General features: G+C 50.0%; 1 protein-coding gene across 2 annotated transcripts in view; it reads right to left on the bottom strand.

Moving 5' to 3' along the window:
* CYP4F22 (cytochrome P450 family 4 subfamily F member 22) overlaps positions 1 to 20,352 on the bottom strand; it is a 44,563-nt gene extending 24,211 nt beyond the window's left edge. The window contains exons 1-3 of one of the 2 annotated variants that reach the window (XM_003813579.6): positions 19,558 to 20,352; positions 4,315 to 4,421; positions 2,562 to 2,784 (exon numbers count right to left, since the gene is read on the bottom strand). In XM_003813579.6, coding sequence (XP_003813627.1) covers positions 2,562 to 2,783 — 222 coding nt within the window. In that variant the 5' untranslated portion in view covers position 2,784; positions 4,315 to 4,421; positions 19,558 to 20,352. Of the gene's footprint in view, positions 1 to 2,561; positions 4,952 to 19,557 lie in introns of those variants that run through there. The other variant, XM_034944929.3, reaches the window with a different exon arrangement.
* Positions 20,353 to 25,194: the final 4,842 nt, after the last annotated feature.

Raw genomic sequence — 25,194 nt, 5'->3', positions numbered from 1 at the left:
GGAGCTGGCAGCTGGACGTCAGGCCACTGCATCCAAAAATGGGTTGAGAGGAATATGGGCAAGCTTTGGCATCATCTGCAAAGCTAGTACCTGAACCCAGGCCACCTAGCTACAAAACTGCACTTCCTCACCTGCTGTATGAGGCAGGAAAGCTTCAGGCTCAACGTCAGAAAAATCCAAGTTCAAACCCGCCCTCAGCGGCTGTGTGACTTTGAGCAAGCCACTTAACCTCTCTGTGCTCAAATCCATAAAAGTGTGAATCCATGAAATAGGACAGATCCATCCCCACTTCACAGGCTATGAGAATTAGAGAAGAGCTCAGCTACAAAGGAGCCTAACCCAGTGCCTAGCCGGTGATAAGGCTCAGCAATTGCCAAATGATTCAACCAACAAATGACTCCTTTCTAGCTCCTGTGTCTCCTTCCCCGTCAGGCACAGCCCTGATCATGTCCACACCCAGGGCTCAATTGCAGCCTCACCCAGCCCCCGTGGGTCCAGGAGCTGGGCAGGACAACGTCAAGGCTGGGCTTTAGAGCTGGCCCTGGCCAACTCCTCCAGGCACTAGAGCCTGGCCACTCCCTCTAGGACAACCATCAAACCCAGAGAGGGCTTTCTAGAGTAAGGGCACTGGAGATGGGGCATGAAAAATGAGCAGAAGTTGATCTAGCAGAGAAGGATACCTGGACAGAGAGTACAGTTTTGGGAAAGGCCTTGGAGGTGGGAGCCTTGTTACAGGAGTGGGAAGTGATTCTATGGAGCTAGGGAGGGATGGTGGAACAAGTGAGGAGGATAGAGGTTGGAGCCAAAAGGGCCTTGAACACCAGCCTTTTTCTGAATGGCAATAGGGAGCCATGGAGGGTGTGTGAGCAGGGGCAAGGATGTGGTTGAATCCAAGAATCCCTCTGGGGCCAGGATGGGAGATGGACTGAAGGGATGAAACTGGAGGTAGGAACTCAAGGAGGGGGCTGGACCATGGACCAGCAGTAGAGGGTAAGGCCTGAGCAGGGGTAAGGGATGGAAGAAATGAAGGAGAAAAGTCCAAAAGGGAAAGTCCAGCCTATCTCATCCAGAAAGTAGAGGCATCAGAGAGTAGAACTAAAAACAGGGAGGCTGAGCACGGTGGTTCACTTGAGGTCAGGGGTTTGAGATCAGCCTGGCCAACACGGTGAAACCCTGTCTCTACTAAAAGTACAAAAATTAGCCAGGCGTGGGGGCATGCACTTGCAGGCTTGCAGTCGCAGCTACTTGGGAGGCTGAGGCAGGAGGATCCCTTGAGCCCAGGAGGTAGAGGCTGCAGTGAGCCATGATTGTACCACTGCACTCTAGCCTAGGTGGCAGAGAAAGACTGTCTCGAAAAAAAAAAAAAAAAGGAAAAGTCTAGCCTATCTCATCTAGAAACTAACTACAGAAACTAGAGGCATCAGAGGGTAGAACTGAGATCAAGGAGGCTAGAGCTTGACAGGCTGGGTTTGAACCCCAGCTCTGCCACTTACAAGCTGTGTGACCTAAGGTCAGCTACTTAACCTCTCTGTGCCTCAGTAATCTTCCATGCAAAATGGGGCTAGTCATGGGACCTACTTCCTAGAATTGTCAAGAGAACTGAATGAGTTAATATTTGCCTGGAAAAATACTTGGCACATATCTGCAAAATTAAAAAGGACTCAGCAGGCTGAGGACAAAGGATTGCTTGAGCTTAGGAGTTCAAGATCAGCCTAGGCAACATAGCGAGACCCTGTCTCAAAAAGAAAAAAATTCAATGCAATAAAAGGGTAAGAGTCCTGACCTGGGACCACAGCATTCAAGGGAGAAGAATAGAACCACATTGGGAATAGGATGTGTTCCCCTCTCCTCCTCCAACCCTGCCCTGGGATTCCAAACTCCAAAGGTAAAGGTACCTATTGTACAGTGATAGCTATAAAATTATAGAGAGAGTTCTTTTTTTTTTTTTCCTTAGAGAGACAGGGTCTCCCTAGGTCACCCAGGCTAGAATGCGGTGGCACAATCATAGCTCACTGCAGCCTCAAACTCCCAGGCTCAAACAATCCTCGCGCCTCAGCCTCCCAAGTAGCTGGGACTACAGGTGTGTACCACTGCACTCAGCTAATTTTTGTAATTTTTCTTATAGAGATGGGGTCTCACTGTGTTTCCCAGGCTGGTCTCGAACTCCTAAGCTCAAGTAATCCTCCTACCTCAGCCTCCCAAGTGGCTGAGACTACAAGTGTGCACCACCACACCCATATAATTTTTGTATTTTTTGTAGAGACGGGGTCTCACTATGTTTCCCAAGCTGGTCTCAAACTCCTGGCCTCAAGCAATCCTCTCACCTCAGCCTCCCAGAATAATTCATCTTTAAAGTTAGTTCTGCCTCCTCCCACCTGTGTGACCTTGGGTAAACTGCTTGCCCTCTCTGAGCCTCAGCCTCATACCCCATCATATAAATCTGCTGCTAGCCCCAACCAGATTCTTGGGAGGCTGTGGGAAGCCAGCAGGCCCACCATCCTTACCTATTACCCTGCACCTGCCCAGCCCAGCCCAGCCCAGTCCTGCCTGGCCACACTTACCATGCCCAGGTGGCCCAGCAGCCAGTTGCGCCGGGGGGGCTGGGGGAAGCAGCGCAGCCGGCGGCAGGTGATGTAGAAGCTCCGGCAGAGCCTCAGGAACCGCAGCAGCAGGCGGAACAGGAAGAAGAGCAGGAAGAGGAGAAGGGTGGACACCGCATATATGCGGAACGCCGTCTTCTCCAGCCCCAGGAGGTGCAGCAGGCGGTCTGTGATGGGCAGCATCCTGGGGACACACAGGGTCAGGGGGTCGGTGCCATGCACAAGACGATGACCCATGGGGTAAGGCATGGTGTGCCTAGTGCACAGAAGGTTCCCAGCACATGTGAGTTCCAGACACCAAGGATACCTCTTCATCCCCCAGCCATGATCTCCAACCAGCTGGACAGATGGATGCACTCGGGGCCTTGCTCGTATGCTCTCAGCCTTGACTTTTACAAGGCCACCCTCTTGACCATAGGGCGTTCTCTGCCCAGGCATAGCCAGTCAGGCTGGGAAACCAAGACACCCCTCCCAAAGGAGCAGCTCTCAACCAATGACTGAGGCTCATTGGTGGATAAATACCCCAGCTCCCTCACCCCTTGGGTGCAATGACCCTGAGATATAGGTTCCACACTCACTCTAGGCTTCCCCAATGAGATTAAACTCCAGCTGCCCACAGTGGAAACTCCCTATTGGCCAAGTCCTTTCCCCCTCTTTCTTTTTCTTTTTCTTCTTTTTCAGTTGAGATGAGATTCGCATAACACAAAATTAATTATTTTAAAGGGAATAATTCAGTGGCATTGAGTACATTTACATATAATGCAACTACCACCTCCATCTAGTTTCAGGACTTCTTTCTTTCTTTCTCTCTCTCTCTCTTTCTTTCTTTCCTTCTCTCTCTCTCTCCTTCTTTCTTTCTTTCTTTTTGAAAGAAGGTCTCCTCTGTCACCCAGCTGGAGTGCAGTGGCACGATCACGGCTCACTGCAGCTTTAACCTCCCCAGCTCAAGCAATCCTCCCACCTCAGTTTCCCAAGTAGCTGGGACTACAGGTGCATGCCACCAGGCCCAGCTAATTTTTGTATTTTTTTGTAGAGACAGGGTTTTGCCATGTTGCCCAGGCTGGTCTCGAACTCCTGGGCTCAAGCGATCCTCCCGCCTTGGCCTCCCAAAGTGCTGGGATTACACGCATGAGCTACCTCACCCAGCTAGTTTCAGAACATTTTCATTATGCCAAAACAAAACCCCATCCCTGTTAGTAGCCACTTCCCATTCTCCCTCCCTGGAGCCCCTGGCACCACTAATCTGCTTTCTGTCTCTATGGATTTAAGTATTCTGGATATTTCATATAAATCTATTAAATGCTATGCAGCCTTTTGTGTCTGGCTTCCTTCACTCGGCATCCTGTTTTTGAGGTTCATCCACATTGTAGCATCAATCAGAGCTTAATTCCTTGTACTGCTGAGTAATATTCCATTGTATGGATATTCCACATTTCCTTTTTTTTTTTTCTTTTGAGACAGGGTCTGGTTCTGTCACTCAGGCTGGAGTGCAGTGGCATGATCACGACTCGCTCCAGCCTTGACCTCCCAGCCTCATGTGATCCTCCTGTCTCAGCCTCCCGGGTAGCTGGGATTACAGGTGCATGCCACCACACCTGGCCCCACATTTTCTTTATTCATTCATCTGTGGACGGACATTTGGGCTGTTTCTACATTTTGGCTATTATGAAATATGCTACTCTGAACATGTGTGTACATGTATTTATCTGAGTACCTGTTTTCAATTCTTTTGGGTTCACTGTCTTCTTCCTTGCTGGTATTTTCTGTGATTACTTCCCAAAAAAATTACTTGCACTCAGGTCCTTGCTTTAGGGCCAGCTCCTAAGGAACCAAAACAAAGCAGTTAGGTAACCATAATGTTAATAAAACAGTGAGCAGGCAGGAAGGGCTTGTCATCCGCCGTGCACCACCATGCTCCGGGCAGTACCAGCCTCATCTCAGAGAATCTGATATGGTTTGGATCTGTGTCCCCACCCAAATCTCATGTTGAACTGGAATCCCCAGTGTTGGAGATGGGGTCTAGTAGAAGGTGATTGGATCATGGGGGTGGTTTCTCATGAATGGTTTAACACCATCCCCTTGGTGCTGTCTTCCAGATAGTGAGTGAGTGAGTTCTCATGGGATCTTGTTGTTGTGAGTTTTTTTGTTTTTTGTTTGGAGACAGAGTCTTGCTCTTGTTGCCCAGGCTGAAGTGCATTGGTGCGATCTCAGCTCACTGCAGCCTCTGCCTCCTGGGTTCAAGCGATTCTCCCACCTCAGCTTCCCAAGTAGCTGGGGTTACAGGCACCTGCCACCATATCCAGCTAATTTTTTGTGTGTGTATTTTAATAGAGACGGGGTTTCACCATGTTGGCCAGGCTGGTCTTGAACTCCTGACCTCAAGTGATCCGCCCACCTCAGCCTCCCAAATTGCTGGGATTACAGGCATGAGCCACCACACCACGCCTCACTTAGATCTTCTGCCAGCCAACGCCAAACCACATTTTCCATGCAGAAGTGAAATTTGTTGGCCGGGTGCACTGGCTCACACCTGTAATCCCAACATTTTGGGAGGCCGAGGTGGGCAGATCACTTGAGTTCAGGAGTTCAAGACCAGCCTGGACAACATGGCGAAACCCCATCTCTACTAAAAATACAAAAATCAGCCGGGCGTGGTGGCGTGCGCCTATAATCCCAGCTATTCGGGAGGCTGAGGCAGGAGAATAGCTGGAACCTGGGAGGCGGAGGTTGCAGTGAGCTGAGATCGTGCCACTGCACTCCAGCCTGGGCGATAGAGTGAGACTCCGTCTCGAAACAAAATAAAAATAATAAAAATAAAGAAGTGAAATTTCTTTTTGAGACAGGGTCTCACTCTATCACGCAGGCTAAACAGTGACCCTAAAGAGTACTATCATGGCTCAATGCAGCCTCAACCTCCCAGGCTGAAGCAATCCTCCCACCTCAGCCTCCAGAGTAGCTGGGACTATAGGTGCACACCATCATGCCCAGCTAATTTTTTCTATTTTCTGTAGAGACAGAGTCTCATGACGTTACCCAGGCTGATCTCAAATTCCTAGGCTCAAGCAATCCTCCCACCTCTGCCTCCCAAGTGCTGAGATTTACAGGTGTGAGCCACCTCGCCCAGCTGCAGAAGTGAAATTTTTATTAGTTAACACTTCCTGGGAAAACAGCTGGGTGGGTCATCATCAGATTTGGAGATCCCAATTGGGATGGATATTATGACTTAAAATACAGACTACATGACCAGTCTTAAGATGGTTGCAACTGAAACAAAAAACAGAAAATAAGTGTGGTTGAGGATGTGAACAAATTGGAACTGTTGTGCACTGGGGAAAACCATATGGTGTTTCCTTTTTTTTTTTTTCTTTTTTTTCTGAGACAAAGTTTCGCTTTTGTTGCCCAGGCTGGAGTGCAGTGGCACAGTCTCAGCTCACTGCAACCTCCGCCTCCTGGGTTCAAGCAATTCTCATGCCTCAGCCTACCGAGTAGCTTGGATTACAGGCACCCACCACCATGCTGGGCTAATTTTTGTATTTTTAGCAGAGACAGAGTTTCACCATGTTGGCCAGGCTGGTCTCGAACTCCTGACCTCAGGCCATCCACCCACCTCCACCTCCCAAAGTGCTAGGATTACAGGCCCGGCCACTGGTGGTTCCTTTTAAGATTAAACAAGCTGAGCGTGGTGGTGCATGTCTGTGATCCCAGCTACTCTAGAGGCTGAGATGGGAAGATTGCTTGAGCCCAGTTGTTCAAGGCTGCAGTGAGCTATGATCGTGCGACTGCACCCCAGCCTGGGTGACATAGGGAGATCCTGTATCTTAAGAAAAATTAAAATTAAACATAGAATTACCCTATAATCCATCCATTCTACTTCTGGGGATATACCCCCAAAGAATTGAAAGCAGTGTCTCGAAGAGATATTTGCACACTCATGTTCAGAGCAGCACAAGTCATAATCACTAAAACGTGGAAGTAGGCTGGGCGGGGTGGCTAATGCCTGTAATCCCAGCACTTTGGGAGGCTGAGGGGGCAGCTCACCTGAGGTCAAGAGTTCGAGGCCAGCCTGGCCAACATGGCGAAACCCCGTCTCTACTAAAAATACAAAAAATTAGCCAGGTGTGGTGGCAGGTACCTGTAATCACAGCTAATGGGGAGGCTGAGGCCCAGGAATCGCTTGAACCTGGGAGGCAGAGGTTGCAGTGAGCTGAGATCGAACCACTGCACTCCAGCCTGGGTGACAGAGCGAGACTCCGTCTCAAAAAAAAAAAAAAAAACGGTGGAAGTAACCCAAGTACCCACCAACAAATGAATGTGTAAACAAAATAGGGTCCATCCATATAATGGAATATTATTCGGCCTTCAAAAGCAAGGACATTCTGACACATGCTACACCAAGGTTGAACCTTGAGGGCATCCTGTTCAGTGAAATAAGCCGATCACGGCTGGATGTGGTGGCTCACACTTGTAATCCCAGCACTTTGGGAGGCCAAGGCAGGCAGATCATGAGGTCAGGAAATCGAAACCATGCTGGTTAACATGGTGAAACCCCGTCTCTACTAAAAATACAAAAAATTAGTCAGGTGTGGTGGCTCACGCCTGTAATCCCAGCTACTCGGGAGGCTGAGGCAGGAGAATTGCTTGAACCCAGGAGGCGGAGGTTGCAGTGAGCCGAGATCGTGCCACTGCACTCCAGCCTGGCGACAGAGCGAGACTCTGTCTCAAACAAAACAAAACAAAACAAAACAAAAAATTAGCAGGGCGTGGCAGCATTCGCCTGTAGTACCCGCTACTCGGGAGGCTGAGGCAGGAGAATCACTTGAACTTGGGAGGCGGAGGTTGCAGTGAGCCGAGATCGTGCCACTGCACTCCAGCCTGGGTGACAGAGCGAGATTCCGTCTCAAAAAAATAAAAATGAAAAAAGAAGTGTGTGCACTGAGGCTCTGTGTGTGGTCCGTATGGAAAGCCTGGTACCCCTGCGAGTGAAGTATTGCCTCCATTCATTGTTTACGCTGGACTTTTTCTCCTCATGGAATGCAAGTAAAACTTAGTGTTTGTCACCAATAAATGGTGACAAGAGCAAAACTCCATCTCAAAAAAAAAAAGCAGCAAAAAAAGGGAAAGAGACTTTCTTTTTTTAGTTTTTGTTTTTTTTTTTTTTTTTTTTTTTTTGAGATGGAGGCTTGCTCTGTCGCCCAGGCTGGAATACAGTGGCGCGATCTCAGCTCACTGCAAGCTCCTCCTCCCGGGTTCACGCCATTCTCCTGCCTCAGCCTCCTGAGTAGCTGGGACTATAGGCGCCCACCACCACGCCCAGCTAAATTTTTTTGTATTTTTAGTAGAGCCGGGGTTTCACCGTGTTAACCAGGATGGTCTCGATCTGCTGACTTCGTGATCCGCTCGCCTCGGCCTCCCAAAGTGCTGGGATTACAGGCTTGAGCCACCACGCCGGGCTGAGACTTTCTTTTTAAATGCATGCGTGTACTTGTGCACGCGCACACACACACAGACACAAACATACACGATGAACACCTGGATTCTATGTCTGCCTCCTCACCGATTGGCTATGTGGCCTGGTCCTCAGTTTCCCTGTTTGTACCTGGGGGTGACTATAAAAAGATGATCTCTGGGTCCACACCAGTGTGACCTTTTCGTCTGCAGCCCGGTCAGTGGGTGTGGGGTGGGTGTTACCATCTTGGCAGGCCCAAAAGTGCTGAGAGGGAGTCAACATATTCAGCCAACAGGGGTCACATGAATCATCACATCCACCCCCAGGAGCCACCTGGCTGCAGTTCAGTTCCCATTCCAGCCACCACAATCCCCTTTCTAACAGCCTGTGACTCCCATGCTCTAACACCCTGCATGGCTCCCTACTCCCCTCAGCCTGGCATCCAAAGCCCTTCAGGAACTCACTCCTGCCCATCCTCCACTTCAGCCTCAAAAAGTCCCCTCCTCTGGCTGAGCACAGTGGCTCACACCTGTAATCCCAGCACTTTGGAAGGCCAAGGCGGGTGGATCACTTGAGGTCAGGAGTTCGAGACCAGCCTGGCCAACACGGCAAAACCCCATCTCTACTAAAAATACAAAAATTAACCGGGCATGGTGGCGGGCGCCTGTAGTCCCAGCTACTCGGGAGGCTGAGGCAGGAGAATCGCTTGAGCCTGGGAGGCAGAGGTTGCAGTGAGCTGAGGTCGCATCATTGCACTCCAGCCTGGGCGACAGAGTGAGACTCTGTCTCAAAAAAAAAAAAAAAATTCCCATTCTCAGTCTGCTTTGAGCCCATCTTTCTTCACCCAGTTTGTAAATGTTGGGGCTTCTAAGAGCCACGTTGTCTCCCCTTTCCTCTGTGCCCACATCCTGAGGATCTCACCCCTCCCGTGGTTTCAGAAATCCTATCTCAAAGGCAATTCCCATGTCTCAGTGTCCAGCACTGCCAGGTCCAGCCAGCTCCTGAACATCCCCCTGGGGGCATCTCCTAGACTCTCAGATTCACCTCACCCTCTTCCTCCCCCTTTCGGCCACATCCAATCTGTTGCCAGGTCCTGCTAGTTGTCCATCCTAAACATCTTCAGAATCCATTCATCATTCTCCATTCCCATCATCCCAACCCACATCAGGCCAGCACTGCAGTGGCCCCTTCCCACTGGTCCCCTGAGTTCCATCCTTTCTCCCTGCAAGAAGTCCATTCTGCACACACAGCCAGAGGGATCTTCCTCAAATTAAATCAGATCATGAACCTTCCCTGCTCAAAATTCTCCCATGGCTCCCCACTTTGCTCCAAATGAAATTTAGACTCTTTTGTTTTCACGGTTTTTCTTTTTTTTTTTTCTGTGTTTTGTTTTGTTTTGTTTTGTTTTGTTTTGAGACAGAGTCTCATTCTGTCGCCAGACTGGAGTGCAGTGGCGCGATCTCGGCTCACTGCAAACTCCGCTTCCCGGGTTCACACTATTCTCCTGCCTCAGCCTCCTGAGTAGCTGGGATTACAGGCGCCTGCCACCACGCCCAGGTAATTTTTTTTTTTTTTTTTTTTTTTTTTTTTTTTTTTTTGGTAGAGATGGGGTTTCACCATGTTAGCCAGGATGGTCTCGATCTCCTGACCTCGTGTTCTGCCCGCCTCGGCCTCCCAAAGTGCTGGGATTACAGGCGTGAGCCACCGTGCCCGGCCTTTTATCACAGTTTTTCTTTTAGAGGCAGGGTCTTGCTGTGTCACCCAGGCAGAAGTGCAGTGGTGCAATCATAGCTCACTGCAGCTACAAACTCTTGAGCTCCAGAGATCCTCCTACCTCAGCTTCCCCAGTAGCTGGGACTACAGGCATGCACAGCCATGCCCAGCTAATTTTTAAATTTTTGGTAGAGATGGGGTCTGGCTATGTTGTCCAGGCTGGTCTTGAACTCCTGGTCTCAGGCAATCCTCCCACCTCAGCTTTCCAAAGTGCTGGGATTCCAGGCATGAGTCACCTCATCCAGCTAAATTTAGACTTTTTGTCATGGACCACAACAACCTACATGGCCTACCCCTGTTGATGCCTCTAGCCCTGTCTCCCACCACCCTCCTCCTCACTTGCTCACCTCAGGCCGCTCCAGGCCACTCCTTCCACAGGCCAAGCAACTTCCCGTCTCAGAGCCTTTGCACATTCTGTTCCCTCCATCCACATTCCTTTCCTCAGCTGTGCCCACACCGGCTCCTCATCCTCCAACCCCAGCTCTGCCCTGATGGTCCACTCCTTTGCACCACAATCAGCCACCTCCCCTAGATCACTCTCCAAAGAATCATTGAGTGCCTGTTATGTGTGATGATTTTCACTATCATTCACTCCATCTTCCCAGTAAGCCTTAAAGAGAGCTGGAAGACTTCTGAGTGAAATCACAGCTACAGCCCCCAACCCGCACCCAGGAAAATCCCAGCTGAAATCTCAACAAAGGAAATGTCTTCTGGAATGAATGAATGAAATGGGAAAGAATTGGGATAAGAGAAGGTGCCAGCCCTAGAGAGGGATCCCTGCTCCAGGTGGCTGGGTACATGGGGAGATGGGTGCCTGGGGAGGGTGAGAGAGGGGAGTTGTGGAGCCCTGTGTCCGCTTCACCTCCCCGTCCCCCTACTAGGCATGGGCTGAAGTCCTTCCCAGGACAAACAACCCCTGGCTCTGCCCCCAGGCAGGACCACATGTTGTGAGTCCCCAGTTGGGACACTCTCTGGAAGCCTCCAGTTTCTCCACTACAAAATGGGAATCATGACAAGAGGTCCACCAGATGCCCATGGGAAGACCACCATGAATGGTACATTGGGGAAGTCCTATACTTTCCACAGCTGGGGTCCTCCTGTCCGTCAAACAAGAACACTTCTGTCTGGCACCCACAAAAAAAAAAGTGCAGCCACTGTGGGGAAACCCTAGAATTATCATTTGAGGTCGGGCGCGGTGGCTCACACTTGTAATCCCAGCACTTTGGGAGGCTGAGGTGGGCGGATTGCCTGAGGTCAGGAGTTCAAGACCAGCCTGGCCAACATGGCAAAACCCCTTCTCTACTGATAATACAAAAAATCAGCCATGCGTGCCTGTAATCCCAGTTGCTTGGGAGGCTGAGGCAGGAGAATCGCTTGAACCAGGTAGTCAGAGGTTGCAGTGAGCCAAGATCACGCCACTGCACTCCAGCCTGGCAACAGACTCCGTCTCAAAAAAAAAAAAAGAATAACATCTCTTCAGGCCACATACCCCATGGACCTCTCATGAGATCCTCTGAGCAACTGGACTATCTTTCCAGAGTCCAGGGATTCCAGGTTGAATACAAAGACTTCCCCAAAAACAACAAGAATGAATTTGTATCTCTTATCCATTGCTCCTCTCAGCCGCCTCTGATCAGCCATAGTGTTATAAGTAAAATGTTTATTCAGAAACAATGCTTGTTCCTCGGTACTGCAAGTAAAAATCAGCATTCAGATAATAAGTTTTCTCAGCAAGGCAATTTTACTTTCTGCATAAAGGGTGCTCCTTGCAGATGGAATAATGGTGAGAGCACACCTGAACAAAGGAGGGAAGCAATTTTTATCCCTTATGCAGTTTGTCCTTGCTACTGTGTCCTGTCTCCATTGGCTGGAGCGAGACCTCACAATCTAAATTAAACCCGACTGGCTAATAATTTAAAACTTTCCTAAATAGGTAAAGGCAATAGAGAGCAAAGGAAAAGAGGAAGTTGCCTGCAAAAGGACTTAGAAAAGCAATAATATTTCCAAATAAGGAAAGGGCATGGGCTGCGAGTTGGGACATGCCTGTGAGCACGTCCAGCACAGACAGATATCTTGGTTAAAGTACAAAGACGTAGAATGTACTATGTGCCTGTGAGCATGTCTAGTACAAATATCTTGGTTAAAGTACAAAGACATAGAATGTACTTATTCCCTTATATCTAACACATAGTATTGGCAAGGATGTTGAGTCCTGCTATGATATGGCTGCACTGAACATCTTTCTCTTTTTCTTTTTTATTTTTCAAGACTGAGTCTCGACCGGGCGCGGTGACTCATGCCTGTAATCACAGCACTTTGGGAGGCTGAGGCGGGCAGATCACGAGTTCAGGAGATCAAGACCATCCTGGCTAATACGGTGAAACCCCATCTCTACTAAAAATACAAAAAATTAGCTGGACGTGGTGGTGGGCGCCTATAGTCCCAGCTACTCAGGAGGCTGAGGCAGGAGAATGGCGTGAACCCGGGAGGCAGAGCTTGCAGTGAGCCGAGATCGCGCCACTGCACTCCAGCCTGGGTGACAGGGCGAGACTCTGTCTCAAAAGAAAAAAAAAAAAAAAGACAGAGTCTCGCTCTGTTGCCCAGGCTGGAGTGCAGTGGTGCTATCTCAGCTCACTGCAGCCTCTGCCTCCCGGGTTCCAGCGATTCTCCTGCCTCAGCCTCCTGGGTAGCTGAGATTACAGGCATGCGCCACCACACCTGGCTAATTTTTGCACTTTTTAGTAGAGACGGGGTGTCACCATATTGGCCAGGCTGGTCTTGAACTCCGGACCTCAGGCGAACCACCCACCTCCGCCTCCCAAAGTGCTGGGATTGCAGGCGTGAGCCACCGTGCCTGGCCAGCTGCACTGAACACCTTAAAGTTGCTGTCTGAGTTGGACTAACAAAGTACAGAGATGCCAAGAACAGGAAATGGATCAATGTCTGTGTGTGAGGTGCTGAACCTTTTCTGGCCATGAACCATTGTGAAATCCCAACATATACACTGAAAATATTAAAACTGCTTTGAAATTTTGGAATTTCTGATACCTCTAGTGGGCCGAGAGACACGGTGGGTAAAGGATATGGGCAGCAGCAGGGAACACAACAGAGGAGGTAGCTGTGGCCGGGCTGGACTGTGCTGGGGTTTGTTGTGACAGCCACTCGGTGACCTGGCTGTCCCTACGCAATACCAGCTGCCTTTGGGGAAGAAGGGCTGCCCAGCCAGCTGGCTCTCCTGGGGCACCAGCAGATCCACACCCTGGGCACCTTCCTGTTTGGTCTTTTTTTTCCCGTGTGAAAGAAGAAACTGAAAGCATGACCCCTTCTCAAGCTGGCTTACTTGGGACAAACCCTGGACAGCCACACCAGAGAGAGGCCTTCAACCAGCCCCAGAGCTAAAAGCACCAGAGAAAGTCAAATGCTTCCTATTCAGCATGACCTAACTTCTAGTGTGCTACGGCCCCACATCCTGCAGTACCCACACCATCACCACTGCTTTCTCTTCCAACTGTGATCTGTATTCTTAGTTTCATTATTTCCTTTTTATTGGTATGACACTATATAAAATTTTCCTCCTTCCTTCCTTCCTTCTTTCTTTCTTTTTCTTTCTTTCTTTCTTTCAAGACAGAGTCTCACTCTGTCACCCAGGCTGGAGTGCAACGGCACAGTCTTGGCTCACTGCAACTTCCGCCTCCCAGGTTCAAGCAATTGTCTGCCTCAGCCTCCCGAGTAGCTGGGCCACCACACCCAGCTAGTTTTTGTATTTTTAATAGAGACGGGGTTTCACCATCTTGGCCAGGCTGGTCTTGAACTCCTGACCTCGTGATCCACCCACCTCGGCCTCCCAAAGTGCTGGGATTACTGGCATGAGCCACCGTGCCCGACGACACTACATAAAATTTTCATTTGAGAGTTTCTCAACTGTATCCAGTTATATCGCACAGTTTGGAAACTTTTCTGAGACTGACTTTATCAATAATCTAACCGACAAAGATCATATCCACGTGTATGTAGTTAGACATTTTTATTTCATTGACTAACCCAGCACCATTTCAGTGATGCAAATTATGTGCCCTGTGGTTCAGCTGAAACAGTCCTGGACTTTCAAAAACCTTGAATAAGTCTCCCACAGTTGTATAAATTGGACAATTTAGGAATTTTAAACTTTAGATGATCATTTGCTTCCATTTTTATTTTATTTTTATTTTTGTTAATGCAAACAGGACTTAAACAAATGAACTTTGATCTCCATTTTAAATACTGTTTAAAAAAATCATGTGTCTATACATACGGCTCTTGAGGACTTAGCTTTCACTACACTACAGGATATGATCTCCATATAGTTCACATAAAACTGCAGACTGATTTTCCAGAGTGCTCGATACTATTAATTACATCTCAATTAGGGCTGAAAAGAATGACCTATGTTTCTCTATACAGTTGTGTTGCTTTTGATGTTGTGTTACTATACACAGAAGTGTGTGCACTGGGCCGGGTGCGGTGGCTCACGCCTGTAATCCCAGCACTTTGGGAGACCAAGGGGGGTGTGGATTGCCTGAGCTCAGGAGTTCGCAACCAGCCTGGACAACATGGTGAAACACCATCTCTACTAAAATACAAAAAATTAGGCCGGGCGTGGTGGCTCACGCTTGTAATCCCAGCACTTTGGGAGGCCGAGGCGGGCAGATCACGAGGTCAGGAGATCGAGACCATCCTGGCTAACACGGTGAAACCCCGTCTCTACTAAAAATACAAAAAATTAGCCGGGCGAGGTGGCGGGCGCCTGTAGTCCCAGCTACTAGCGAGGCTGAGGCTGAAGAATGGCGTGAACCCAGGAGGCGGAGTTTGCAGTGAGCCGAGATCACGCCACTGCACTCCAGCCTGGGTGACAGAGCGAGACTCTGTCTCAAAAAAAAAAAAAAAAAAAATACAAAAAATTAGCAGGGCGCGGCAGCATTCGCCTGTAGTCCCAGCTACTCAGGAGGCTGAGGCAGGAGAATCGCTTGAACTCGGGAGGCGGAGGTTGCAGTGAGCCGAGATCGTGCCACTGCACTCCAGCCTGGGTCACAGAGCGAGATTCCGTCTCAAAAAAATAAAAATGAAAAAAGAAGTGTGCGCACTGAGGCTCTGTGTGTGGTCCGTATGGAAAGCCTGGTACTCCTGCGAGTTAAGTACTGCCTCCATTCATTGTTTACACCGGAGTTTTTCTCCTCATGGAATGCAAGTAAAACTTAGTGTTTGTCACCAATAAATGGTAATACAAAAAAGAGAGAGAGAGAGAGAGAGAGAGAAAAGCTTTGAGGACCCAGGAAAAATGGTGGCAGCCTCTGGAAAGGGCCTGAAAGAACTCGGGACAGGGGTGGAAGGGAAACTTAAGTTTACTATCCACTTTTCCAGTCGTTTTGGTTTCCTATACCATGAGCACATGTCACCCATTCAAAAAAAATTGAATCAATTATAAAAATTCATTAGTTTACTGCATGACACAAAGAGTGAATCCTAATGTGAACTATGGAGTTTAGATAATGGAGGAAAGGTATCAGCCGGGTGAAGTGGCTCATGCCCGTAATCCCAGCACTTTGGCAGGCCAAGATGGGAGGATCACTTGAACCAAGGAATTTGAGACCAGCCTGTGCAACATAGTGAGACTCCATCTCTACTAAAAAACAAAAAAATCAGGCCAGGCATGGTGGCTCATGCCTGTAATCCCAGCACTTTGGGAGGCCGAGGAGGGAGGATCACTTGAGGTCAGGAATTTAAGACCAACCTGGGCAACATGATGAAACCCTGTCTCTACCAAGAAAAAAAGAAATAGCTGGGCATGGTGGTGGATGCCTGTAGCCCCAGCTACTTGGGAGGCTGAGGCAGAGGTTGCAATGAGCCAAAATCTTGCCACTGCACTCCAGCCTGGGGGACAGAGTGAGACTCTATCTCAAAAACTAAAATTAATTTAATTTAATTTAATGTTCGCTTTTGACTTCAACAGGCCTGGGTTCAAATCTCAGCTCTCCTATTCCCTAGGTTAGCAGCCTTGGGTGAACCCAGTCCCTGCCATCAGCCTCCCTTTGCCAATCTGTGAAATGGGTTGATAATAACAGGACCTACCCCCTAAGGTGTTTGGGACGGCTCAGTGAAATGAGGCATGGAAAGGCCTTGTCACGTAGCTCACAAAATGTTAGCCATGATGACTACTCCTATTATTGCTATTTGATAGAAGTGAGAGCAATTCAAAGGTGACACCCTCAGAATGCTGTGGGCGGCTGGCATGTCCACTCCCTATCTACACCGGCCCCCGATCTCATCCAGCAGGCCCGCCTTGGCAGAGGTGGCCCTGCCCTGCCAGGGCCCGCATTATCTGGTGGTGGTGAAAGCCAGCGACTGGCTCTGTGTCCCGGCCCACGCCCAGGTCGCGCTGGTTTGTCAGGTTGGCCCAGCCATTCACCCACTGAGGACTTGTTATACAAGGTGTGTGGGCTCCCAAGAAGGAGTGGAGGGCACGGACCCAGGCCGACGCCAGGTACGAGATACATGCCTCTTCTTGAACTGCAGGGGCTGGGACCAGCCAGGAGCCTGATGGAAGAGCACCCCAACGCTGGCCCCATCACCCCACATCCCAGCCCTCCTTTTCACTCCAAGCCTGTAGTCAAGGTAGCCTGCCCCCGTCCCCACTGATTCATGGTACCACCTTGGCTTCCTCAACATCAGAGGGCTGGCTTACCCCAGAGACTCACATATTCCCCCAAAGTGCCAGACCCCAGAAGACTGGAGCTGAGAGGGGACTTCTAAGTTGTTTTGTTGTTGTTGTTGTTTGTTTGTTTTGTTTTTTAGACATGGTCTTGCTGTGTCCTTCAGGCTGGAGTGCAGTGGTGTGATCTTGGCTCACTGCAACCTCCCTGTCCTGGGCTTGAGTGATCCTCCCACCTCAGCATCCTGAGTAGCTGGGACTACAGGCGCCTGCCACCATGCTCAGCTAATTTTTTTTAAATTTTTTTGTTAAAAAAAATTAATATAGTGCTGGGCGCGGTGGCTCATGCCTGTAATCTCAGCACTTTGGGAGGCCGAGGAGGGAGGATCACCTGAGGTCGGGAGTTCGAGACCGGCCTGACCAACATGGAGAAACCCCATCTCTACTAAAAATACAAAATTAGCCAGGCATGGTGGCACATGCCTGTAGTCTCAGCTACTCAGGAGGCTGAGGCAAGAGAATAGCTTGAACCCGGGAGGCAGGGGTTGCAGTGAGCCAAGATCACGCCATTACACTCCAGCCTGGGCAACAAGAGCAAAACTCCATCTCAAAAAAAAAAAAAAAAAAAAAAAAAAAAAAATATATATATATATATATATATATACATATATATATATATATATATGGTATCCCTATATTCCCCAGGCTGGTCTCAAAGTCCTGGGCTCAAACCATCCTCCAGCCTTAGCCTCCCAAAGTGCTGGGATTACAGGCATGAGCCACCACGCTCAGCCTGGCTTCTAGGTCTTCAGTCTCCACTCAGCACTCTAAATTTCTAAGGTTCTGAGAAAGAGCTTCAGAGTCATTTATGACTAATGAGGGCAGGGCCAAGTTGGCAAATGTGGTAAAGGAGACAGTCCTATCGCAGCTTTGATCATATTCAAACCTTTTGCTAATAATTTCCTTGGCCCAAAGGGGATCCTGGCAGAAAAAGAAGTTTTAAAACCACTAATAATCTAGACCATTGCAGGGTTGTAATTGTTTCTGCCCACCATCCCAAGTGTGGCCACACCTGGACATGAGCCTCAGAAAAGATTCTATAAAGGTCTGCCTCTTTGCTGTGCGACCTCGGGTGAGTGTCTGCACCTCTCTGAGCCTCAATTTCTTCATCCATTAAGACAGAAGCCCTATTTACCCACCTCATGGGGCTGCAATCTTCCAGGCACATAGTAAGCCTTTGATCAATCATATCTCTCATTACTGTTGGTGCTGCCATCACGTTCATTATTGTGACCTGGCCATCTGGGGTTTGGAGAATCAGGTCCAAGTTTTATCAACAAGGAGAGATGAGTCAGGCGCAGTGGCTCATGCCTGTAATCCCAGCACTTTGGGAGGCTGAGGCGGGTGGATCACTTGAGCCCAAGAGTTCAAGACCAGCCTGGGCAACATGGTGAAACCCCATCCCTACCAAAAATACAAAAAGTAGACAGGAGTGGTGGTGCATGCCTGTAGTCCTACATACTCAGGAGGCTGAGGTAGGAGGATTGCTTGAACCCAGGAGATCGAGGCTGCAGTGAGCTATGATTATGCCACTGCACTCCTGCCTGCTGGGTGACAAAGTGAGACCCTGTCTCAACAACAACAAAAAAAAAAAGAAAGAAAGAAAGAGAGAGAGACAGAGAAAAGAAAGAAAGAAAGAAAGAAAGAAAGAAAGAAAGAAAGAAAGAAAGAAAGAAAGAAAGAAAAGAAAAGAAAAGAAAAGAAAAGAAAGAAAGGAAGGAAGGAGAGATGGGTCCCATTCCCTGAATGCCTCTCAAGTCATCCAAGCCCCTCTGCAGATACCAACCTGGGTCACCGCCAGACACCAGGCCAGAGTTAATGTTACTGTTCAGAAACCCAAGCTGGGCCATTTGGTGATGCCGGGGACATCGGAAAGTGGACCGAGGCTTTGGGGTCAAACAGGGCTTGTTTTTTCAAATCCCAGCTCTCCCACTGAGCACTGGGTATCCACAGGCACAGGCTTCTTCTCTCTGGCCCTCAGTTTCCTTGCCTGTAAAATGAGGGTGGTAGGGAAGATTTGGGGAGGTTCCTTCTCTTTGGGGTTTGGAGTTACACAAGAAGGAGTTTGATGCTGCCAGCCCTGGCTGGGCACAGCTCCAGGACCTAGAAATAAGGGGTGGAGCAAGGGGCACAGGGTAGGAGGAATTTTGGGTGCGCAGCCAGCCCTGGCCATCTCCTTTGCCTACGGGGCGGTGAGACACACAATGAGTGCATGAATGAGGGGTGAGCGGGCAGATGAACCAGGAGAGATGCCCTGAGCCTGGGCCTCTCCAGCCTGCGACTCCCCAGGTGGCCAGCCTCGGCCAACTTGCATACCCGGGCTGGGCCAGGCCCCTGGGAGGCCAGAAAACATCATCCTTCCAGCATCTATCAGACGAACATCACCTGGGACCAACCCCAGGACCTCACACAACCCTCAGAGCCAACTCTCGGGGCCAGAAGAACACCGTCTTTTCATAGAGGGGCTCTGCGTCTGGCATGGATGGGCAGAGGGTTCCTGATAGCAGTTGGACCACAAGCCTAACCCCATCGGTTGAATGTACTACAACCTCCCCGTCAAGACAACGTGCAGTGGTGAAATCTCAGGGCGAATCCCCATTCAGCCCCAAAGAGGCGTCCCAGGGCGGGGCTTGAACCCATCTGGGATGTCCTGACCACCAGAGGGGTCTTTTGGAGGCCCCCTGCCCATCACAGATACCCAGAGAAAAGGATGCGCCTAGGATTCCGAGGCGCACACAGAAAAAAAAAAAAAAAAAACTCACAAATGCAGCAAACGTCGGGGACACACCCACGTGCCCCTCTCCCCACGAGTGCCCCGGGCATGCAGCCCCGTCCTGGGTCCTGGGGGGGTCCCCGTGGCCGGCTGCGCCCCGCCCGCCGCCGCGCGCAGACCTTCGCCCTTGCCCCGCCAGCACCGAACCGCGCGAGCCTCGGGTTCCAGCGCAGCGCTGCGGCCGCGCTCAGGTTACAGCCCTCACCACGCGCGCACTCACCCGCGGGTCTCAGCCTCCTGCCCTCGATCCGGATCCACCGGCGCCACTACCTGGGATCTGACCACGCCGTCCCACAGCCCAACCCTTTAACCCCGCCCGGCCGTGCCGAGGGGTCCGCCCCCGGACACCCCGCCCCGGGCTCCCGCAGGGTTCTGGGCGGGGACTCCAGCGCTGCCCCCTAGAAAAGGAGAGAACAAGAAATAGGCGTGTGGAGGGGTGGAGAGCGATGGAAAGAGAGAGAGACTGAGGCTGAGATGGAGAGATGAAGAGAGACAGAGACTTGGACACCTAGAAGTCCCAAACCATCAGGCTCCCCGCCCTCCTGCCACTGCTGGGCCGCATTAGCGCCCAAGTCCCGCTCTGGACCACACTCCTCCCACACCAACACCCCCCATGGCCCTTACTTCCAGGTTTGCTCCCAAGCTTGGACAGCGATCCCTAAACCATCACCCCCTGGGGCCCCACTGACCCCCCGAGAAGCCTCCTCTGGGGCCCTCAGGAATTCTCTGGCTCCACCAGCCCTTGGGAACCAGCCCTTCCCCTCTCTCTGGATCCTGGGCCTAACCTCTCCCCCGCACCCACCCCTGGAGGCTCTGCAGCCTCTTCCTCCAGGAAGACCTCCAGCCTCAACAAGCAGCACCAGACTGGTTCTGCTCCCCGCCAACCCGCCCTCCGCCACTCCTCCCCACCCACTGCCAGACACCTTGACCCTCTGGCCAGGATGTTGTCCTTGGCCAACCCGTCTACTCCAGATGTGTCGAGACAGAGTCAGCTCCGCCTCTGGATGTGTCTGTCCTCCCGAGTCGGTGGGTGGATGTGTGGCTGACCTTAGCACGTGGGCAGACAGATGAGAAGACAAGAATCTCCACTTGCCCCAGCAGGTGGTAAACTTAGAAGACTTCCTTATCCTTCTTTTTTCTAAGAGTACGCTCTCATTTGGTGCTGGGCCCTTGGGAAGAGGGCGTGGGAGGTGTGGGGCATGTCTCCTGGTGAAGAAGAGGAGACACAAGTAATTGAAGTTTTGCTGCTTGGAGGAGGCAGACATGAGGTCAGGGAAGGTGACGTGGAGGATGTGACATTTGAGCTGAGACTGCATGGAGAGGTTGGATTTCAACAAGTGCAGGAGAGGGGGTAGAGCTCAAGCACAGAGAAACTGGAGGGTGTGACTTGGCAGATGGCTTTCCCTGGCCTTGGAGTGTGAGAGGTGTGGAGGCTGGAGGGATGCAGGAGTTGACTGTGAAGGCCAGTTTGAATGGCTGGATCTTGATCTGGTGGGCAGTGGGGAGCCATGGATGGTGCTTGAGTAGGGGAGGTGCCCCCTGTTAGTTGATTGGTCTCACTCTGTCATCCAGGCTGGGGTGACTCCTGGGCTCAAGCCATCCTCCTGCCTCAGCCTCCTGGGTAGTTGGGACTACAGACACATGCCACCACACCCAGCTAATTTTTTTTTCATTTTTTTAGAGACAGGGTCTCACTATGTTGCCCAGGCTGGTCTCAAACTCCTGAGCTCAAGCCATTCTCCCAGCTCCTAGAACTTTTAAAAAAAATTATTTATATTTATTTGTGTCTTTAATCTTTTTTACTTCTGAGGAAGAGCTTATTTTATTAATTTTTTATTCATAATTAACGCAGCATGAAAGCCTATTTTTTAGGGATATGAATTTTGTTTTGCCAGTAATTCTGGCCAAGGGGGAGCTTACTAGAAGCACTTTGGAAAATGCAGAGATCCACATAGAGTGAAGTTTGAGAGGGACCCCTCCAGTGGCTGCAGGGGACAGAGACAAAGGGTGGGGGTAGCTGAGACCCAGGAAGGGGTTAAAGATGAGGTCCCGGAGGTCATCTCCACTGGCCACTGGCTAAATACGGGGTTCTAGGGAAGACAGAAGGAAAAGAAGCCATCTGCCTGGCTTCTCTGCTCTCAAAGAGCTGGAGACCAGGAAGGAGGAGTAAGTGAAAGGGCCTGGAGCACTAAGAGTGGGCTTCGTGGATGTGTGGCCTTGAGCTAGTCACATGGCTGCTCTGAGCCTCCATCTCCCTATGGATAAAATGCAGAAGAAGCCCATGTGATGAGGTGGTGTTCAGCCCCACTCCTGGCACAGGGCCCAGGCTGGACAAACATCAGCTGTTTGAGTTTGCAGTTGATTGGGGCCATCCCAGGAGAGTAGAGTTTTCCGCCAGGGAATGTTTAGCAACATCAGGAGATCATACTGCTGGGTGGGGGGTAGAGGTGGGGGTGGGGGAATTCAGGATGGTGCAACTGACATCTAGTGGGAGAAGGCCAGAGATATTATTCAACATCCAGAACACCCCCACCCCCAAAGAATAATCCAGCCTCAAATGTTGACAGTGCTAAGATTGGGAAACCGTGGGTCACCTTCAGTCTAAAAGTCTCGTGGGTCTCATGGGATGACATTCAGGGAGACATCCAGGAGGCAGCTGGGCTCAGCGTGAGGGCACCTCCTGAGAATTGCATCTGTGAGTCACCTGCCTTGGGAAGACGGTGGATGGCATGGCAGTAGGTCAGCGAGATCACTCAGGAGGGAGGTGGGCAGAGAAGAGGAGGGGAGGGCAGAAGTGGGGCTCACAGCCACCTTTTTTTTTTTTTTTTAAGATGGAGTCTCGCTCTGTTGCTCTGTTGTCCAGGCTGGATACAGTGGCACAATCTTGGCTCACTGTAACCTCTGCCTCCCGGGGTCAAGCGATTCTCCTGCCTCAACCTCCCGAGTAGCTGAGACTACAGGTGCCCACCACCAAGCCCGGCTAATTTTCGTATTTTTAGTAGAGACGGGGTTTCGCCGTATTGGCCAGGCTGGTCTCAAACTCCTGACCTCAGGTGATCCACCTGCCTTGGCCTCCCAAAGTGCTGGGATTACAGGCATGAGCTGCCACGCCTGGCCTTTTATTTTTTTTTTTAATCAAACAGAGTCTTGCTCTGTCACCCAGGCTGGAGTGCAGTGGTGCTATCTTGGCTGACTGCAACCTCCACCTCCCGGGTTCAAGCAATTCTCCTGCCTCAGCCTCCTGAGTAGCTGGGATTACAGGCTTGCACCACCACGCCCGGCTAATTTTTGTATTTTTAGTAGAGACAGGGTTTTGCCATGTTGGCCAGGCTGGTCTCGAACTCCTGACCTCAGAGATCATAGCTACATTTATAGAGAGGACAGGCAGCAGCACTGAGCTGGAGCTGGAGATGGAGTTTGAGAAGAGTGGTAGTAGGGACCATCACTGGCACCTAGACATCAAGGAACCCAGGCTCTAGAGCTGTGTGGTTCCCATGCCACCAGAGCCCTCAGCCTGCCACAGCCCAGGGCTCAGTGGGGTGAGGTTGAAGTGGGAGGGGAGGAAGTGGAGGCTGTGGCTGGACTTGGGAAATGGTAGTAGAAAGCTGTCTGGGAGTGGATGTGGCAGGTCATGGCAGGGAGTCAAAGATAAAAAGAAGAGGGATCTCACCATACCCTGCTGGTGGCAACGTAAAATGGTTCAGCCGCAGTGGAAAACAGTTTGCGAATTTCTCAAAAAGCTAATCAGAATTACCATAGGACCCAGATATTCCACTCCTAGGTATACACACACAATAACTGAAAACAAGTACTTGCCAGGTACAGTGGTCTACAGCTGTCATCTCAGCACTTTGGGAGGCTGAGGCAAGAGAGCATCACTTAAGCCCAGGAGTTCCAGACTAGCCTGGGGAACAACATAGCAAGACTTCATCTCTACAAAATATAAAAAATTAGCTGGACATGATGTGCGTACCTGTAGTCCCAGCTACTTGGGAGGCTGAGGTGGGAGGATAGACAGCTTGAGACTGGGAGGCTGAGATTGCAGTGAGCTGAGATTGTACCACTTCACGCCAGCCTGGCTACAGAATGACACCCTGTCTCAAAAAAAAAGAAAAAGAAAGAAAGAAGAGACAGAGAGAGAGAGAGAGAAAGAGAAAGAAAGAGAAAAGAAAACAGTTACTCACACATAATTGTAGAGGAGTGCTCGGGATAGCACGATTTATTATAGCCAAAGGTGGAAACAACCCAAATTCCACCAACAGATGAATGGATAAACAAACTGTGGTCCATCCATACAATGGAATATTACTCAGTCATAAAAAAGAATAAAGGCCGGGCGAGGTGGCTCTTGCCTGTAATCCCAGCACTTTGGGAGGCCGAGGCAGGTGGATCACCTGAGGTCAGGAGGTTGAGCCAGCCTGGCCAACATGGTGAGACCCTGTCTCTACTAAAAATACAAAAATTATCTGGGCATGGTGGCGGGCACCTGTAATCCCAGCTACTCGGGAGGCTGAGGCAGGAGAATCGCTTGAACCCGGAAGGCAAAGATTGCAGTGAGCCAAGATCGCACCACTGCACTCCAGCCTGGGGGACAGAGTGAGATTCCGTCTGAAAAAAAAATACAAATAAAAATAAATAAAACCCTGATCCATGCCGCAATGTGGATGAGCCTCATAAACATTGTGCTGCGTGAAAGAAACCAGACACAAAAGGTCACACAGTGCATTATTCCATTTATATGAAATATTCAGACTAAGTGAATTCACAGAGACAGAAAGTGGAGTAGTGGTTGCCAGGGGCTGGGGGAGGGGGGATGGAGAGAGAAGCCCATACCCAGGGGGAGTGGTAATAGGACCTCCTTTTGGGCTGACAAAAACACTGGAACTAGATAAAGGTGATAGTTGCACAACATTGTGAATGCACTAAATGTCACTGAATTCTACACTTTAAAGGGTTAATTTTATGTTATGTGAATTTCACCTCAATTTTTTTTTTTTTTTTTTTTTGAGACAGAGTCTCACCTGTTGCCCAGGCTGGAGTGCAGTGGTGCGATCTCAACTCACTGCAAACTCCGGCTCCTGGGTTCAAACAATTCTCGTGCCTCAGCCTCTCAAGTAGCTGGGATTACAGGCCTGTGACACACAGCCAGCTAATTTTTTTATATTTTTAGTAGAGACGGGGTTTTGCCATGTTCGCCAGGCTGGTCTCAAACTCCTGGCCTCAAGTGATCCTCCCTCTTCAGCCTCCCAAAGTGCTGGGATTACAGGCATGAGCCACTGTGCCCGGCCTCACCTCAATTAAAATAAATACTTTATATATATATATATATATATATATAATATATAAAATATATATAATATATATAAAATAATTATATATATAATTATTATTATTGGGAGGTCGAGGCAGGAGGATTGCTTCAGTCCAGGAGTTCAAGACCAGCCTGAGCAACATAGCCAGACCCCATCTCTAAAAAAAATAATTTTTTGTAAAAATTATAAAAAATAACAAATTAGTCAGGCATAGTGGTACACGCCTGTAGTCCCAGCTACTCAGGAGGCTGAGGTGGGACGATTGCTTGAGCTCAGGAGTTTGAGGTTTCAGTGAGCTACAATTGCACCACTTCACTCCAGTCTGAGCAACAGAGTGAGACCCTGTCTCTAAAAACAAAAGAGGGCCAGGCGCGGTGGCTCATGCCTCTAATCCTAGCACTTTGGGAGGCCGAGGCGGGCAGATCTCCTGAGCTCAGGAATTCGAGACCAGCCTCGTCAACATGGTGAAACCCTGTCTCTACTAAAAATACAAAAATTAGCCGGGCATGGGGGCTCACGCCTGTAGTCCCAGCTATTCGGGAGGC

This window comes from Pan paniscus, chromosome 20, assembly GCF_029289425.2.
Source record: "Pan paniscus chromosome 20, NHGRI_mPanPan1-v2.0_pri, whole genome shotgun sequence".
NCBI lineage: Eukaryota > Metazoa > Chordata > Mammalia > Primates > Hominidae > Pan > Pan paniscus.
This window is presented reverse-complemented; position numbering and strand designations above follow the sequence as displayed.